This window comes from Antedon bifida, chromosome 6, assembly GCF_963402885.1.
Source record: "Antedon bifida chromosome 6, ecAntBifi1.1, whole genome shotgun sequence".
NCBI lineage: Eukaryota > Metazoa > Echinodermata > Crinoidea > Comatulida > Antedonidae > Antedon > Antedon bifida.
The window spans coordinates 3,263,551-3,283,011 of NC_136231.1; the positions used below are offsets into that span (position 1 = coordinate 3,263,551).

General features: G+C 33.6%; 2 protein-coding genes across 2 annotated transcripts in view; both read left to right on the forward strand.

The window, feature by feature from the left end:
* Nucleotides 1-5,664: 5,664 nt before the first annotated feature.
* Nucleotides 5,665-6,519, forward strand: LOC144844979 (G-protein coupled receptor GRL101-like). The gene has a single exon (XM_078702097.1). It carries the CDS (start codon nucleotides 5,665-5,667, stop codon nucleotides 6,517-6,519), a length of 855 nt encoding a protein of 284 aa, XP_078558223.1.
* Nucleotides 6,520-16,141: 9,622 nt separating this feature from the next.
* The window catches only part of LOC144845791 (uncharacterized), a 72,231-nt gene continuing 68,911 nt past the window's right edge, over nucleotides 16,142-19,461 (forward strand). Inside the window, exon 1 of the mRNA XM_078703225.1 lies at nucleotides 16,142-16,536. The gene's annotated coding sequence lies outside the window, so the exon portion shown is untranslated. The remainder of the gene's footprint in view (nucleotides 16,537-19,461) is intronic.

Consider the following 19,461-nt stretch of genomic DNA (forward strand, 5'->3'; position numbering starts at 1 on the left):
AGTAAGACTCTTTCTATTACGGATCTTAACGGAATTGCGTAAGAAGATAAAGTAAGACTCTTTCTATTACGGATCTTAACGGAATTGCGTAAGAAGATAAAGTAAGACTCTTTCTATCAGTTATGTAATAATATAAGGTAAGATAATAAATGTATTTAACTATTGTGGAGTAGCTTGGCGCCAGGAAGCTGAATAATTTGCCATATGTTTCCAACTCTGACGTAATTTTGTACTCTATATTAATAACGATAATAACCATCAAAGTAAACGAAATGTGGTTATGTGATTACTGAATTTGGTCTTTAAAGATGTATGTAAAGTAAATGCATTGAGCATCTTATAAAGCTAGCTAACGGTTTCACTGCTCAGTAAAATTCATTTCTATTACGGATAAGCAGAGCGGAAAAGTGTGAGACTAAGTAGGCCTAATAATCATTCAGTTAGGAATCTGTAAGAAATGTTAAAGATGCTCATCTTTCAACACATCCAGTTCTTGATTCTTTTAGTGTTATCCAGATGTTACTCAGCTAACGCCTTTTCTGGTTCTGGTGGTAAGTTTTTTTTTTCTAGTTAAAAATTATGATTAAATCATCTTTTTGTTTTTGAAATTAATAATTGTTACGTACCGGTTATTGTTCGATTAAAAAAAAAACATACTAATGTATTTGAAATAAAACGCAATGATGTTAAAAATTAAGTATATCTTGTTAATTGTAATCATAGTTTAACCAATAATTAAAAGAATTATGTTCAAAACTTTCTAATGTGACGCTTTTTGTTTTTGCCACAAAGAAGTGTGTCAGGGAGTAATACATTTAATAATATAACTAATTAATTACAATCAAAACATGTATCGATATAAAAATAATAATTAGCAATTAGTGTTCTTTTTACAGTAGGCCCATTGGCACCAGTAGGAGGCCCACCGGCACCAGGCCCATTGGCACCAGGTGGAGACCCACCGGCACCAGGCGGAGGCCCACCGGCACCAGGCGGAGGCCCACCGGCACCAGGCGGAGACCCACCGGCACCAGGCGGAGACCCACCGGCACCAGGCGGAGGCCCACCGGCACCAGGCGGAGGCCCACCGGCCCCAGGCGGAGGCCCACCGGCACCAGGCGGAGACCCACCGGCACCAGGCGGAGGCGGAGGCCCACCGGCACCAGGCGGAGACCCACCGGCACCAGGCGGAGGCCCACCGGCACCATCAATTCTACTGACACGACCTCGGCCGGCACCAAGAGTGATAGCAGTATTAATAGTAGAAGTACTATTGGTACCAATGTCGTCGACTCAATGCCTTCTTGTACGTGAAAGCGGAGGATCTTCACCCACTGGTGGTGGTGTGTCAGTTAGAATGACATTTGAATGTTATAAGTGGAATAATGACTCAGCTTCACAGGTTCTTCGCTATTCTCAGAAGAGAAGCTCAGAATTAACGAAAAAGTATAAGCAAAAGCCTACTTTATAAATAAACTATATCCGTAATGACATGATTTTTGCAATTCTCTTTCAAATTGAACTCATGTTTCTCTTATGTGCTTTCATTTTAATCATGTAACAGTAACTTCCAACTAAACGTCTACAGCATATTCAATTTTAGAAACAATTATAATTAAAGCAATAATAATTTACATACAAAGCGACACGCAGCAAGCGATATTCGCACTGAAATCGTTCGTCAAAATTCATATAAAAATATGTAAATGTATACATAATTATTATTAACTGTGCTATTATTTTACCTTTATAGGACATTGGCAATTAATAGCCAAATTGATACATTGTCCAGCAATGCATTTGTTGGTTTTACCGCATTTAGCAGCCTGTAAGTGTTTTTTTTTTCTCCGCGTCTAAATGTGATAACTCTTGTGAAGTGTACTGTACTAATCTTCGCACTTGGTAATACTGGTCACACTTTGTGAGAGAACCTTCGCTACACCGTCGCTACAGCGTTTCCATTACAATCGCTACACGCGCAGATGTCGCCGACGCAATCGGGAAGGCTCCCCGATTCATCGCAGTCAAATCGGCAAAGTTCAACCATGTTCAACTTTGCCGATTTAACTGCGATGAATCGTATACGTGTACCAAAGAATATTTAGCGCTCGCGTACTATAGATCCCCGATAAATTCTAGCGTTTCCATAGAATCGCTACGCTCTGTCGTGTAGCGATTTTATGGAAACCAGGTCTAAAGCGTGGTTCCCACTAGCGACGCAACGCAAGGACGTAACGCAACGCAAGTGAATTGACCAATCACAAGCGATGGCTTATTCGCTTGTGATTGCTGTCTATAACTTTGCTTGTCATTGGTTAAAACGCTTACGTTGCGTTTACGTCCTTGCGTTACGTTCTAGTGGGAACCAAGCTTAATAGATAAAACCGTTCAATTGAAATGCATGCAAAAAAGTGAATATTTAAATTATTTATTGTGGTTTTTTTTATTCTGTAAAGGTTGTTGGAAAATAATCAAATTAGTACATTGGCATCTAATGTATTTGCGGGTTTGGCAAGATTAAACTACCTGTAAGTCTTATTTTTGTTAAAATGTTAATATTACGTACATATGGAGTATGTTAGTTAGTTAGTTAAATAAATAATACTAGTATTAGTAGCGTGCAAACACGACTCTAGCTCCCTATGTCGGTCGATTGGTCGGTAAACACTAAGTCAAATTTCCGCACGTGACTGCAGTCATGTATATGGCCTTGTATATGGATGACCATACTTTATCATGATACTTCTTTATTGTTTTAGTTCAATGATCGTTTTACCTATTAATTAAACTATTTTCAAAAAATAGTTTTACAAATCAAGACTAAGAAACTTGTTAGAGTTTTATTAATATATATTATTAACTAATAATAGATTTAAAATGTAACATAAGTTTCTTATTTTTACTAAATTATTGGCATTTTATCTTTTAAAGGAAGTTGAACAATAACCAAATTAGTATATTATCGGCCAATGTATTTGCTGGTTTGACATCATTGGAAAGATTGTGAGTGTTTTTATGTTGAATACTACCGTATTTAAATAAAATGTTTGGTATTTCTCATTATTCTACTTTAATAATAATGCCATCTAAGAAATGTGGCATGTGAATCTATTTTCAAATATTTAAACATTTATGATGAAAATATGCTGAACAAGCTACATCCGGTGACTTCTGAACCCTATTAACAGGTAAATGTTTAGTTGTATCATTAGTGACACCGAGGTATAAAGGAGATACTTTATTTTTAAGTGATGTGATTCGGATCAGTTTAAACTCAACACACGATTAACTAGTGCGTGTGAAACCGTCACAAATATTTCTAATATTATTTTGAAAATATAATACTGTTTTTAAAATAGTTATAAATGAAATGTAACTGATTGGATTATTTTCTTGTATATCAGATATTTACAGAACAACAATATAACTACTATTGAACATGGAGCATTTTCTTATTTTGCTTCATCTCTTTTAACTCTGTAAGTATAATTGTAGTAGTGGTAGTAGTTGATTCTGTATTTATAGCCTAAATTGACACTGGATTAATTTTACGCCAAATATCATAGACTTTTTACAAAGGTGGTCGAGTTATCAAACTTTGTGCTCATATTATGCTAACGTATGTGCATGCTGCGTTTTGGCGGTTTTGGCGGATTTAAATGTTGAAAAATCACCTATAATTCACAAAATACCGAATTCAAATCTAGTTTAATAATTAATTTACAGAATCATAATGTGCCGGTGATATAATATTTATTATTAGGTTAAGTTCACTTAGGTTGACCCTGGTTACCCCAATTTTAGTTTTTTTTGTTATGTATATAATTGAAATAGACCGAATAAATAATAAAATGAAAATAAATGTAGGCCTATTGTGTTTTGCAGAGACATACGAGGTAATAATTTACAAGTTTACAGAGAACGAACATTTGAGGAATTGAACAACATAAAACAATTGTAAGCAATATTATATTGAAACGTCATTATTCAGTTTTACTTATAATACAAATTATACAGTAGTAGAATTCATTCATGTTTTGACATTGTAATACTAACCTGACAATCAACATCTCTCTCTCGAAGTGCCATATCATGAGACTTTAGCGATCATGTTGTGCCACAATTCTCTGTCTATTGCTATGTTCAGCAACTCCACTTTATTTGGTATTCTCGCCTCTATTCCGAATCCATTCAACTATGCTGGCCAACCAAGCGACTCTTTTTCTCCCCCTGCTCCTGCTTCCTTCTATTTTCCCAGTTAATGCCAAGTTCTCCAGACCTCCCTTCCTCAACACATGTCCCATGAATCTCATCTGTCTAATCCTAATATCCTTCAGTAGTTTCCTGCACACTCCAGCTCTTATCAATACATCTTCATTACTAACTCTATGTGTCCATGAAATTCTCATCATTCTCCTTAGAAACCACATCTCACAGCTTTCCAATCTTTTTCTGAGGTCAGTTGTGATTGACCAGGCTTCACTTCCATACATCAGCACAGGATAGATGTAGCAGTTTAATACACGCAACCTGGTTTCCATACTCATCGCACAGTTCTTCAAGATATTCTCCATTTCTCCAAATTCGGATTTCGCAAGGACTATCCTTCTCTTTATCTCCGTTACACACCTGGCATCATCTGTTATTTTGCTCCCAAGATAGTTAAAAGAGGACACCTGCTGAATTAACTGGTCTCCCCATCTACCCTCATGCATGCAGTCTGTTTCCAGTACAAATTTTGCAACAATCTAAGATCCTTTCCATGTAGGTCAAGCTTGCTAAGTTCTTGAAATAGCTGCTCATGCCTTACTTTGTCAAATGACAATCAACATGCTTTCGAAAAATGTTTGTTTAAAAATTGATAAATACATTTTTCAGAACCAATAACTGCTCAGCATCTATTTTTTGTCTCCCGTTTCATTCTCAAAACCATTTGACTATTTGTGATTTGCCTTTGCCAAGTAAAACAGATCTACACTATAGCTTCCTTATAATACCATTTTATCTTCATCTCAGGCTCGGTGATTTTTTAATTGGATAGTTACGAACAAGTGATTTTTCTTGAAAATAGTTCTGTAGTTGCACTCTAGTCAGGGTATACATTGTTGTTTCGACAGTCCCGAAGACCTCGAAACAAAACTTTTTCGGATACTTGAGTGGATGGGCTTCTTTTTGAAATTAATGCTGAAGATTGTATTAATTGCTACTATAATTTGATTTTTGAGACATTCCCCTGCCAATTTTACATTTTGCAGACAAGACAATGCGATCAAAACACCGTTTTAAAAAAATAAACTGTAAAAATTATGTATGATATAAACACGATCATACATTATTAGTTTGCATCTCACTAAGAGAAACCCATCTATCTTGAAAAGAAGCCCAGGGAGTTTGATTTCCAGATGGCCTTCTTTTCGAGATTACTTTTGCAAACCAAAGAGGGTGGGGGATGCTTTTTTATAGATGGGTTTCTTTTTGAGGGTTTACGGTACGGTAAGTTTCTGTCTTACAATACTAATTCTTTTTCTTAAATAAATCCCTGGCAGGTATTCGGATATCTTTCGTCTCTGCTGTCTTGTAGGAGAAATTGAAGTCTGCGAGCCCACTGATGCTTTTTCTTCCTGTGATGATTTACTAAGAAGAGAGATTCTACGGATATTGATGATGATCATTGCAATTTCGTCTGTCATTGGCAATGTATTTGTTATCATATCGCGAATAGTTAAAAAAGAAAGTACGGTCGATTCTATTCTTCTCACAAACCTTGCTGTGTCTGATCTGCTGATGGCGGTGTACTTGCTCATCATCGCAGGCGCCGACTTACACTACAGAGGAAGATACGCGAAAGTTGCAAAAGATTGGAAGAATAGTTTTCTATGTAGTTTTGCCGGTGCAATTTCTACTCTCTCCGGTGAATGTTCTGTGTTTTCATTAATGATTATGAGCGTTGATCGTGCTGTAAACATTGTAAGTCCATTCAGCACCAAGCGTCTCAAGCGTACGAAATGCAGAATTATCATCGGCATTGCTTGGCTTGTTTGGGGTGTGCTTAGTTTTCTTCCACTGGTTTCAAACAACATCGGCATATCGTATTTTGGTGAGAACTATTACGGAAAACAGAGTGTATGTCTTGCGTTACCACTAACACGAAGTCGCCTACCAGGTTGGGAGTATGCCACTGCCATATTTATTGCATTTAATGGACTAGGCTTTTTTGTCATCGCTGCGAGTTACCTAACAATTTTTCTCTCTGTTAAGAGATCAGCAGCCACTGTCAATCGAATACAGAAACGAGAAGAAGAAATTAAAATGGCAATGAAACTAGCTTTCATAGTTTTTACTGATTTCTGCTGCTGGTGTCCTGTTATTGTGATGGCCATTTGTTCTGAAATGCAGTGGTTACGAATTCCCGATGAAATATATGTTTGGGCAGCAACGTTTATCATTCCCATTAACTCGTCAGTAAATCCATATCTTTTTACAATTGTAAACATGTGTACAAGTAAGCATCAACGCTAAGTTACTTCTGAGGTGGCCACTTGTATTTAATCCCCCTCTAATTATTCGATCGTTAACGTTTTAAACGTTACACTTTATTTATTGGTAATTAGATGATACTTTGCTTTTGATATATTCATTATAGTTACTTCTAGTTATACTCTCTGAAAAATGTATTATATATTATATTAGAAATCAAAATTGACTGAATGAGACGAGAGACATTCTTACGCGGACTCGAATGTTTATCCGATTGCAGCAATATAAAGAATTAATACAGGCCAATAGAACAAACATACAGTATTAATTAATTAATTAATTTCGTGGAAACAAACATTGCGGAATTTACTGGTAAACAGTTATTTGCATACCATAGTCTTGTTTATTTATTTATTTGTTGACTCATTCACCTTTGGATCGGTGGCACTCACAACATGCGGTGCAGTCCAAAAACAAAACAAAACAATTTGAAAAAGAAACAAAAAGAAGACAAACATAATGAGAGAAAAAAACGAAAAAAAACTAAAAGAAAATTAAACTATATACAATCAACAATACAACAAAAACAGTCATTGGGAATATTTCAACGAAGTGTACGCATATCCATTGCGTTTTGTTTTGGTTGTTAAAAATAGTTTGAATGAAATGGATACAAATGAAGTTATTGGGACGCCCTCGTCAGCAACATAAAACAAATACGGCAAAATAAGATAATACTCATTCCGGAGTTCTTGCGTTGTGACCAAACTTATTATAAACTCCAATGTTAGTGCAATTGAAATTGATTTATAAATAGTAAAACAGTATACAAGTCAAATAGTGTTTATACAAAAAAAGTATGCTGCCAACATGAATGTCTCTTTTGCCCTTTGGGTATAAGTTAAGTGCAGTATGTGTTTTCCTGTGATGGCCTGTTTTCTAAGGTAGATTTTCTCAAAATTTATTACTGTAATTTTTACATTATAGCATGCATCATCATGCCAACTTATTATTTCCTGTCCTATCTTGAGAATAGACATTGGTTCTCCATAAACTGTGTAAATAACAATGATGAATAAGTAGTCAACATTTTCGATAAAATCTCTAATACACACGATGAAAAACAGATTCGATAACAACATGGTTGTCATGCGCATGACTCTAGAGTAGAATATTTGATCATACAAAAACACTACAGACTTAGAATTATTTTTATTTTTAACAACCCTGACATAGACGTCTTACTTTGCTTTGTATTTCTAAAATATCTGCTCCCAGCATTTCACTTCTAATTTTGTTACTGCTTACTTACTGCTGTTGTTAACTTGGTATCGTTCTAATCCACATTTCTCTCTTCGATGTGTTTACTCATAAAAACAGATATTAGAGTTTAACATGCTTAATAATCCAGTCCAGTAGGAATAAATATGGCATGATGTATTGAAGTTAGTATTGATATATCTGTATAGTATTTATATGCATTTTTAATGTTTATACAAATTATATTCTAAATGTTTTTTATACAATCAGTGCAATAGGAGACCTACTAGATAGTGATTAAGTTCGCTTTTTAGGAATCCTGTCTATGCCTGGTTTTGTGTGATGTTTTCTTGTTCTTTGTCCAAGTTTTTTTATATTGTATTTTTATGGAGACAAAAATAAATGAAATAAAATGAAATAAATAGTTGGCTTCATTATGCTTAAAACTACACAATGGCTGTTTCAAATTCTGATTTTATTAATCTTCATTTTCCATGTTTTTAGGGTACAATACATCTTTAAACAGTAAAACTAATCCAAATTATTTTATTTCTGTATTTTTTAATGTGCACAAATAATCAACTAAATGAGGTCGGGTCGGATGTGAGTTCTTCTTCAGCATGTAAAATATATTAAACAGCTTGCATAATTTTTTAATGAATTTAAACTGGAAAGTGTCAGTTTAATTGTTGCAATGTACTACTGTCACGCTTCAATGAAATTTCATGTACATCAATAATTAATACGAATATATTGAAATATATATATGAAGGTCATCATGACTGAATTTTATAAAGAAAATATTATTGTTGATATTACACAGAGAACCAAGTTAGCTGCTATTTAAGTGGAATTCTAGAAACTAAAGGCCGCATTATTGCACGTTTTAATCTTTTTTTTTCGGAATACTAGAAAATGTTTTTGTTTTTATCACATCCTGTACCAAATTTTATTTAGGACTTTTTTTTTTCTTTTATTACTAAAAATATATTCATTTCATAATATTCATAACTTGACATATACAGTACATCTCCTTAAATGTTAAGTTCTTAAAACAGCACTTAGCGTATTAATTTCTTAGCGTATTCATTTTCTTAAACATAAATTATTCATTTCTTAACATAATCATTTTAGCATACCTTTCTTAGAAAGTTAAAATTCTAGAAACTAGGAGAGCTCAGCATTGTACGTTTGTTCTTGTTTCTGAATTATGGAAACTCTAGAACAATCTGATATAAGAGGTCTGCAGTGTTACGTGTTTATTATATCGCCCTCAATTCTATTTCATAATGCCCTACGTAACATTCACTGTTCACCGATGAGTGAGATAGGCAAGATTTTGGAAATCATGAATGCCTGTTCATTTCCCACGCTGAGAATACACTATTTAATTTCAATGTCATCCTCTTCATTTCCGATCTCCGCTGTTTATTATATCATACAGTAATTTTATTGCATGACAACTTTCTACTATAGCTCCGCTTGTACGCACATCGCCAAGGTAGGCTACTGTATGTTGTCCAAATTAAGGCGAACACTTCATTAAAGAAAATCTTTAAGAATATTTGTATAATCAGATAATCGTATATTAGGGGCCAAATCTCGCATTCAAGTGGTTCAAACTGTTTCTATGTAAATTTAAATTTAAAACACCATCTTCTTCAACAAATATAAATTATCAAAACAGTGTATTGCACATTGCGGTGAGTCTATTTCATTTTCAGCGTACAGTAAATAATGATAAAACAATTTTGCTAGTGGGCCTAATGTGTTATACTGTCTTAATAGTATAGGCCTATGCCTACATATGTCGGTGAATCTTTAAAATAGTTGGTGGATCATAGGCCTACCTACATATCGTCATCGTCACTGTAAGGGAAAGGTGTTGGGATTGCATGATCTGCCTAGCTAATCATGTTAGTCGCATCAATTGACAGATCACAGACCGTACACCGAAACATGACAGATTATATTAGCTTTGTTTATAATAAGCTGTGCACGGTCATGGAAGGTGTCAAATTCATATTTTTATAATTTTGAATAGTTCGAAAGCCTTTGATCTGAAATGTTTAATTGAATAAAGCAAGAGGAGGTTAGGTGGCACAATTGGCAAGTTTTCAAGAATGTATAACTGCCCTGATATATCGATTATCATTGTCAGTACATAGGTAAAATACCGTACAAGTTTCTCACTCATTCACTCGTTTTTTCATTCACCCACTTCATCATAAACGCTAATCGTGTTCGCCACTCAGTACGTTGTTGAGCAAGCATGTGTATAGGTCCGCATGTGAACAGTTCTGTTTCCTTTTTTATGTTTGCCATCCATGTTGATTTTGGTCTTCCTTTTGGTCTTTTGGTCATTCTCTAGCCTCTCCGAGTGCGATCTTAGCTGGTGTTCACCCACTAATTAGGCCTATATTATTCATTTACTCCCTAGCTCATTTATCCGTACGTTGTATATATTGTTAGTTTTTGTTTAAATCAATGTGCAGTCAGTCAGTCATTTTAGTAGTATTCACTGACTCTTTGATATTGACGCATTCATTACTTGACTAAAATTATTCAGTCATTTTTATTTATTGAATGTTGGTGGACTTACGCCTAATTAGTAAGTGAACATTGTCGGGGAAAATTATGCTAATTTGAAATAGCAGAATGCTTTTAATTAACCTGTACCTGCCTCGAGGCCTACAGCCAAGACATACCGTAATTGCACTTGATATTAAAGTTGGTGCAGGTGTTTTTATCGTGAATTTCGAAGCAGCATTCACTTTATGACACGCATGCCTCATCATCCAAATTCACCGTATGTGATTTCTTTTATTAGCTAGCACCATGAGCAAAAAAATACTCCCATTTTTGTAGGCCTATACATATGTTTACTTTGATGATATGGCGAAACATTTAAGTACCAGGTGACGTTGAACTATTGTATCTGGCCTAATTTTGCCAGAAAGGCATTTAACATGTTGCTATGTTACTGTAGGCCTATAGATTGTATATTGCAATGCACGTTGTTTTTCTGATTGCTTTACCTATACTAGGAGAAATACTAAATATAATTACAGAATTGAGATCTAGATACACTTTACCAAGATTTTTAAAGTTTTATTCAAAGTTGAATATTCTTAGAATTTGTTTTCAGCAATTATATGTTTATGCTTTGTTTTCTACCTGTTTTTGCTGAATAAATCATAATGAATAACCTATGTAGTTGGTGTTGGTATCCGGCCATTAAATCCTGTCAATTGAAATTGTTCTTTTTATTTCATCCATCGGCGAATTAGTGATATCGTTAATAAACTTGATATTTTAACCTGAAATGAATCATCAATTGTCTAATTATCTCAATCCCAATAATTATGACAGCCTTCGCCCCTAGATATACAACTCAGCATATTACTAATTATTTGTTGATTATTTAATTTGTAATTCAATGACGAATATTTATTTCATATGTTTCTCAATTGTTTTGGGGGTTTTTTTTCGTGTTTTTTAGGCTTTTTCCTTTTTCATTACTAATTGAAAGAAAACAAATGTTTCTATATTGAATAAAAAATATATCTTAGGTTACAGTATGTGATTATAGAATACGTTTCAACCTATTTATATTCAATTAGCCTATATGAGAAATTAACACATGTTTATCATCTGATTGGAGAGTATAATTATTGAGAAATTAAATTATATTTTTCCAAGGTAAAGTAATTAGTTATCCACACTGTATAAGCATATTTAAGAACATATTCTATAATATATAAATATGGGAATGGTATTATCAGTTGTGCATTCCTTTCAGCGAATCCAACCCCACCTTACTTGTTATTTTATCATACACCTGGATAAGTTTCTACTTCTCTGCCTGAACTCTTACTTTACTGTAATAAGATAAGAAGCTGTGAAAATAATTTAATGTTGTTTCATTGTATATATCTAAATTGCTACGGGCTGTCTCCATTTGCTGAAACCATTTGGTGAGGTATATTCCCTATCCGTTTTCTTTTACCAATGAAACTAAATCACAGTTTACAGTTTTAGGGGTTATTGGGCTACGAACCCAATGCGATTGACATTTCTTTTTTTTTAAACCAATGTATTAAAATGGAACTTAAGTTTCATTTTGTTCATTAAAAAAATGAACATTTAGGCCTACAATCAAAATAAATCCGACCAATTTAGGCCTATATACAATATTTTGTCCAGATACTTATCCGAATATATATTTAACACCTAAATAAAGGAATAAAATACTTGAAATGAAAAATGGGAAGCAGTTTTATTTCTTAACGGAACCTTTTGGAGTTATACAATAATCTAATTATGGTAACGTATGGTAAAGAATTATGTTTTTTGTGCAATATAGTGAACAAAATATGACATTGTTATAATTATTATATGATAATAATTATTATTATTATTCTTTATAACATTATTGTATACATGGTTTACAGTTTGTAAAGATATTGACTTGAATTATCAAAACCAATTCGTCACTCATCCGTCGCAGTATAATTAAAGTTAATATGTTTCCAGGATCGTCTACGTCTATTACGTTTGGGGAATTAAAGAACACAGCAGTACACGAGATGGAAATAGATGGCCAAATTGTAAAGTTAGCAGGTATTGAATTAAAGGTAATGACAACGTACACTCTCAGACTGTAATTACTATTTTATTCACCAACTGTTACAAAATGATATCATTGTTGTTAGAGAATGTACGATAACTTCCATGTTATACCCTTATAGGATGTTTGTTTATTCGATGTTTTCCTATAGAACATAGACAAATTGTGTTCGTTGTTATTCGATGTTAGAAACATCCCATTCGTTACTTCGTCGACACAATTTTAAAGAACGCTGTGAACACCGATAATAAAACTATTGAAACAAATCCAGCACATCGGCCCTTCAATTGTTGTTGTTGTTTTAACACCTAATTTATACACACGTATATTTCCAAATATTTCGTGACGTTGTTTAGGTTTGGTGGTTGAAATGCCTGCATATCAATCCCAAACTCATTGGTTCAAATCATTTGACTAGTTTACAGCATTTGTCTGCTGACGGCCAATACAACAACGCTACAAAAGCTTACCTCCGTATTATGAGATTTTTATCATGAGACCTTTAGAAAGCATTTTGCATCCTTCATGAAAATGAAAACAGCAGCTTATTCATGGAATATTACGGTAACGTATCAACCTTGTACATTATGAGGGTTGGGTTCAGTTTATCTAATGGTTTGGTTGATAAGTTGCTAATATTCCATGAGTATACTGTATTCAGTGTGATGGTCCAAATATAGCGCGTTGGTGAGTCATGTTTGCTGTTTGATAATGTAAAAATAAGTGGTAACAATAATTCGAACGCATAAAAACAAAGGAATCTCTGGTTCACATGTATGGTTCTTCTGTACTTTTACCGAGTTTAAAATAATAAGCATCTATTAAAAAATTGAATGTTTAAATCAATTTAATGGATTTGATTGGCTATTAAAAAGGGAGTTTTCTTTGTATAGCGTCGTAAAAAAGCAGTACAATGTTGAGTGTAATACGTTCATTTTATTTGACCTAGATTCCAACAATAAAGATATTTGCGATAAACAAAGTCATATCTTACGCACGCTATTATAACCAATTTGGCTTTATAAAGATTGTACAGATTTAATTTTACAAATTGTTTGAATATTAAAAATTGTATCAATAAACTGTAGATTTTGTACAAAGGTACATCAACCTCTAATTGATGTCTAAACAGTTCATACATAGTAGTCCTACTATACTTGTATCAAAGCTGACTTATGATACAATATTCCTTGTTACTAAATCCTCAAATACAATTGAATATAGGATTGACTCTTAAACGCGTGTTTGCCTACCTAACGCAATTTTAACCAGACCAGATGAAATGATGTTTGTTTGTGGATTTCTTAAAGCATTGATATTTAGTGGAACTAAATCAGATTATACGCTACATTCTTAATTATACTAATACGCAATTCCATAGAATCTCAAAATAACTAAAGCGGGATTGATACGGTAACGCACCTGGGTAACGAACCAACAATATTTTTAATCTAAAAAAATATTAATTTAATTAATGAACCAATGGAGATTAACGGAAATGTATTGTCATAATTATTTGCACAATTTAATAAAATAATATAATAGGCCTTACTGTTATTTGTAATAGTTTGTATTCGAATATGTTGGTTATATAGTATAAATTATACAGTTATATTTCTATTTTCAAATTTTCCAATTTTAAAAAAGAAACTATTAGCAACTACAAAAATATTTAGCACGGTGTACAGTTCACTTGGAAACAGTGTCGTCTAGCAAGGAAATGTTAATAAACTCAAGAAACAGAACACGTTTTGACGTATTGAAAAAAAAAATACGTATAAAGTAAAGTATATTGGTCAAGTTATTAGTAATGCATGGCTGTTATTATTGAGTTACAGCTAATTTACTGTTTCCAGTAGTCTATAAAGTTGTTTAGACTTATAGATAGGCCTACTGTAATTATTCAGAAACATAATTGGGCCATTTTTTAATTGGGAATGATTTTAACTATGATTCTTTAAGGAACACTGTAATATTTGTCATTTTGTTTAGAGAAAAACATAAGAAATAGAAAGATAGACTAATGTGATGTAAATAGTAAAAGTTAACAAGTTAAAATCATACATATTTATTTAGAAGACAATCCCTAGAAAATAGTTCCATTTCTTGTTTGTTTGTGTTAATGATTATAATGTGCTTGAAAAGCATGACTATTCTTAATGATTGTCCATTTCTTAGCCCTCATTCCAATTATACTGTCGATTGTAGCCGTCTCTAGGCCCACACCTTGACTGGCCACGGGCCTCTTAGGAACTAAATTATCGTAAAATAGTTATTCTTTAGTCTTAATAGAATGTTTGTTATTAACCGAACGTATCCGGCTCAACTTTTTAGACATCAATGAACACGTTGACAATATCGATAAGCCGGTTTTTACTTAAACTCAACGCAGGCTTTTGGGCGTTTTAAATAAGTTTATTCCCAACCGCTTTTTACATAATTGGATGCACTTTCCAGCATTCAATATTTCTATTCCCCACGCTTCTATTGTACCGAAGACAGTTATTTCTGTCCGTCTTTGCTTTTAAAACTGTTTTACAGAAAATGTAAGCTAAAGTAGGCCTGCAAATGGTTAGGCAGTTACACTCCTCTCCGATCGTTCCCTCACATTTTAACTTCGATGCTTTTTACGAGTCGTGGCTCTACAGTAATACAGTTCATGATCAGTAGCTCCTGTGTTACACGGAATTGGCTGAGTCAAATTAAAATTGACGTTGATATTTTCCAATATAGGCCTATAGCCTATTTATAGAACGCAATGAAGATGATATAGGCCTACTAATAATAATTAATAAACGACGTCCCAGTTACTACCCCATAGTGCGCGTTAATTTGATGATAATATCAATTATAGAAACATAATGTGAATACGTTTTACTGACGATCAATTCGGATTACTGCTCACGGACGGACTGACGGACTGACCAAAGCGCAGCAACGATGACCATCACACGTCGAGATGATTTCCTACAATTTTTAAAATATGTAAGGGCTTAATCAAAACATGTTCTCCACTAGGCGAATAATTTATTCGTACATGAGCTTGAATGGTATAGATGATAAATACGCATGCGCATAAACCAACACGCCGATACATCCACCTACATGCACAGTATGTAAAAGGGACCAACGACTAAATGTCCATCTGAAGGACGAGACAGACTAAAGGTTCTTGCAAAAGTACAAATGAGACAGCAGATTGGCCTAGAGACAAAGCAAATAAATAGAAGAGTTATAGGCCCACTTTCTGTTACAGGTATTCTGTTTAATTAATTGGTACAAGTAGGACTGTTATTTAGTAAGCCTAATTGGTTAAGAATCAGTTACTTAATGATATGTTTTATTTATTTATTTATTTTATTCCTTTCAGTAGAGACAATACAAACATAATATAAAACGTGAAAACTGATTGGTATTGTGAAATATAGGAGAGATAACAATTAACCGTTTCTTTAACAATATCAATTCTCTGTAATTTTAAAGCTCATTAGATAGATAAATATATACGCCTTTACATTATTTATAGCCATTCCTAAAATAAAGCTGGTAAATATTTTCTTTGACGCCTTATCACGAGAAACTTTGAATCTGCTGTTGCAGTGAAGTCAATAGGAAATAAAAATTCACTGTGTTGTTTGAAAATCAGTAGAGCGTTAAAAATACCCAACCAATCAAATCCACTGAGAGGTTTGTCTTCATGAACTTTTTTTAGAACCGTATTAGCAACTCGGCTATAATATCATTGAGCATTTAGTTGAGTTAACAGACTATACGAGAATCAAAACACCGAGGCGTGTTATACACAAAGTATATCAACAAAACGGGCAGTTGGGCTACAATCCCAGTGGAATCTCCCGATGTGTTAATCCCCTTCTTGCATTTTGCTGCTGTAATTATGTATGCTAGCTTGAACTTTGCATATTAATGTAAAAGTCTGGAAAAAAATAGTGAGTGAAGCTGATCCTGGTGTTTGGCTTGGAATCTCATGGATAAAAGCCAAATCTATCTTGGAATTACGTGCAACTATAAGTGACGCTAATAAAGGAAAGGAATTGACTTTCGTTGAGTAAAGAGGCGTCTTTTCGTTTACTTTTACATTGAATCAAAGAACACTGGAACTAAGCAAATAACTCAACGAGGAATGTTAATATCGAATCAAATTAGTTGAGGTAAGAATTAAGATTTAAATGAAATGTGCAATTTTGTTTGATACAAAAGCACAGTAATTAGGATACATTATGTAGAAGGGCATGTGATAGGACAGCTGGTTTTATACCAGGTTACTTTTCTTCTTCAGGCTTTAGATACAATAGTAACTGTAGTTCTTAGGGAAATAGAAGTTGTTCGTGGTTCGCCCAAGTGTCCAAGTGTCCAAGAAGCTGCAAACGACCATCAGCATGCATCAACAATAGTTGCGCCAATTCTTTCCCACGAATATAACCTTCCTTCTCTCCCATCCCAGATTCTAATTTTTAATTATAAATCTTTTTTTTTTTGGTCTACCAGTTAGGCTACCTTTTTCTAGTGTCTCAAATCTCATTATTACCCCATCTCTACATGTGTGATTATCGAACATGTTGTCCAAGTTCCGTTTTTTGCGGGAGCATGACCCAGATCCCATCCCTTCATGTTCCCTCTCAACCGCACCTCATGTTCTACAGATCAGAACTTCTGTAAGTAGACTAAACCAATGCTCGAGTAGAGGTAGACCACTATGGCCTACACGCATTATTAATACGAAACATGTATAAGTATAGACCATATATATTTAATGTACAGTACAGAATTATGTTGCAAACTCATGCTGTTTTTTCACCGTACTACAGTACGGTAGTCTATCCTATCAAATTCAGACCAAAACAGACTAATAACATTATGTGTCTATAACGCCACTATCGTAACACATTCATATATGACTGAAATCTGAAATTACAAATTAAATGAAAATGTCACATGTGTGGCGTTCCAGCTATAGTAATTTTATTTTTAAACAGAACATTTCCAGTATTAACATGCTATGTTCTAACAAGTGTTTATAAGTCGCTTGTCGCAAGATGTCCTGTATCCTTTTCCTTTTACGTAGACGTGAGAATTCCCAATCAACATAACAACTCAAAGCATTACGTCATCGTTAATATTTTAAATAATTTATTAATTACCTGAATTAATATTGAAACTATGGAATTTTTAGCCTAGTACATTTGAAAATGTTTTGACATAGTTTTGCATTATAAATAACTAACTTTTCAGTTCGATTATTTATTGTACTGTATATTATTTCTGTAAGTTTTCTCATGAACCTAATCTTATAAGCCCATTTTTTTCTACATTCATATTTAGAAAATACTGAATACTTAAAATGTAAAATACAAACGCTTAAGATCTCAAAGTACAAATTGCACTTCTATACTTACTTACTTAACCATACCGGTATGTCATATTAACTTTATTTCTTTTATTGACAATTTTGTGATAAACATTTATTCATCACATGCTAATGATAGCTCACTGACTTGTAAACATTATAGTTTATGTCATTTACGATATATGTAAATAATGTTGTCCCAAGAAAATGTATACCATTCTGCCACCCGATTTTATGATGCTGTATCTAGATGTATCGTATCATAGGAACATTCTGTAATACGGCATCACATGTGTTATCACATAGTAGCCTAGTATCATAGACCACATAATACTATACTATAAATACGGAGGAATATTGTCGTATGTGGAGATACAGCAATGATAATGCTTCCAGTGTCATCAATACAAGATTGAATAGGCCTACAATAGATATGTGACTCTTCACCACCCATTCAACCTTTAGTCGGTCTATTTCACCATCATTCAGGGTTAAACTTGATGTCAGGGCCCACGTTCCTATCTACACACAAAAGAACGGAAATAATTAACCTGCTATTGTACATCATTTAATCATATTAAATAATATTTGGCAATATACCTGTGTACAGTATGTTGAGTGTGGGTACTAAATTGGATGACAAATAGCTTGTTAGGTACATGTATTGATAAGATTAATTGATGTGTATTATGTATGAGATAAAGTTTGTGATGTATTGCTTGTCATTTAAGAGTTCATTGATAATACATTAACGTATTATGTATTCAGATTTAAAGAATAGCCTAGAAAAGTTCTCACCCAAGGATTTTACATCGAATTTAATTTCATATCAAAAATCGGAAGTAATCAAACCTGACCCCGAAATATGAAGGTCATTCCGTTATGGAAACATTCCAAAATTGTAACTACCGGTAATACACATATTATCAATTCAAAATATGAATCATAATTTTACACCCTGGGGGTGGAACTTCATGGTACTCCTATTATGCTAACGTACGTATTGTCAGATTTGATGTTTGACCGTAAGATCATAAACCGTTTATTAAAAGTGATAGGTTTTAGGATGATGGGGGTTTCGATTTGAAGGTGCCTTAATGCATGGGTATACATAAATTGCCATAATATAAATAAAGCCGTTATTAATTCAATAAAATCAAATCAACGTATACAAAAAAATGGAAACGTACAACGTATACTCCCAATCCATTCCCACTAATTTTGGAAATTTTTGTTTGATCTCCATTATCCTACTTAAGCCTTTTAATGTGAATTTCTCCCTGATTATAGCAAACGTAAGAGGCTGCCTGTCTGTCTACATACCGTGGTGGAACACTTTGGCAAAATCAGACCAATCTATATTATACTTTATCATGTTAGTCCTCTATTATTTCCTAAGCAATCTGATCTTCATCATGATGCATTCCTTTTTCATTCATAAAGTACCTTATAGACATAGAAGAACACCCCCCCCCCCTCCTCCCCCTATTATTTTAATTATTGGTATCCACGTGAAACCATCTCTTGCTATGATCTTTTTATTTAGGCCATCTGAAAAATGTTGTCCTATATATCACCTTGACTTTGTCTTCAACTGGATTCTGGATGGACAGGTGGTATAAGTAGATCATATCCTACATAATTTATTTTACAACTTTTTGATAACAAAATAATTGATTTAAGTATAATAACCGGGGTTTTTGAGACGCGTTAAAAATACCTTTGGAAT

Bases quoted from the DNA above. Each gene is read 5' to 3' on its own strand.
- LOC144844979 (XM_078702097.1), top strand. From the start codon at position 5,665: ATGATCATTGCAATTTCGTCTGTCATTGGCAATGTATTTGTTATCATA.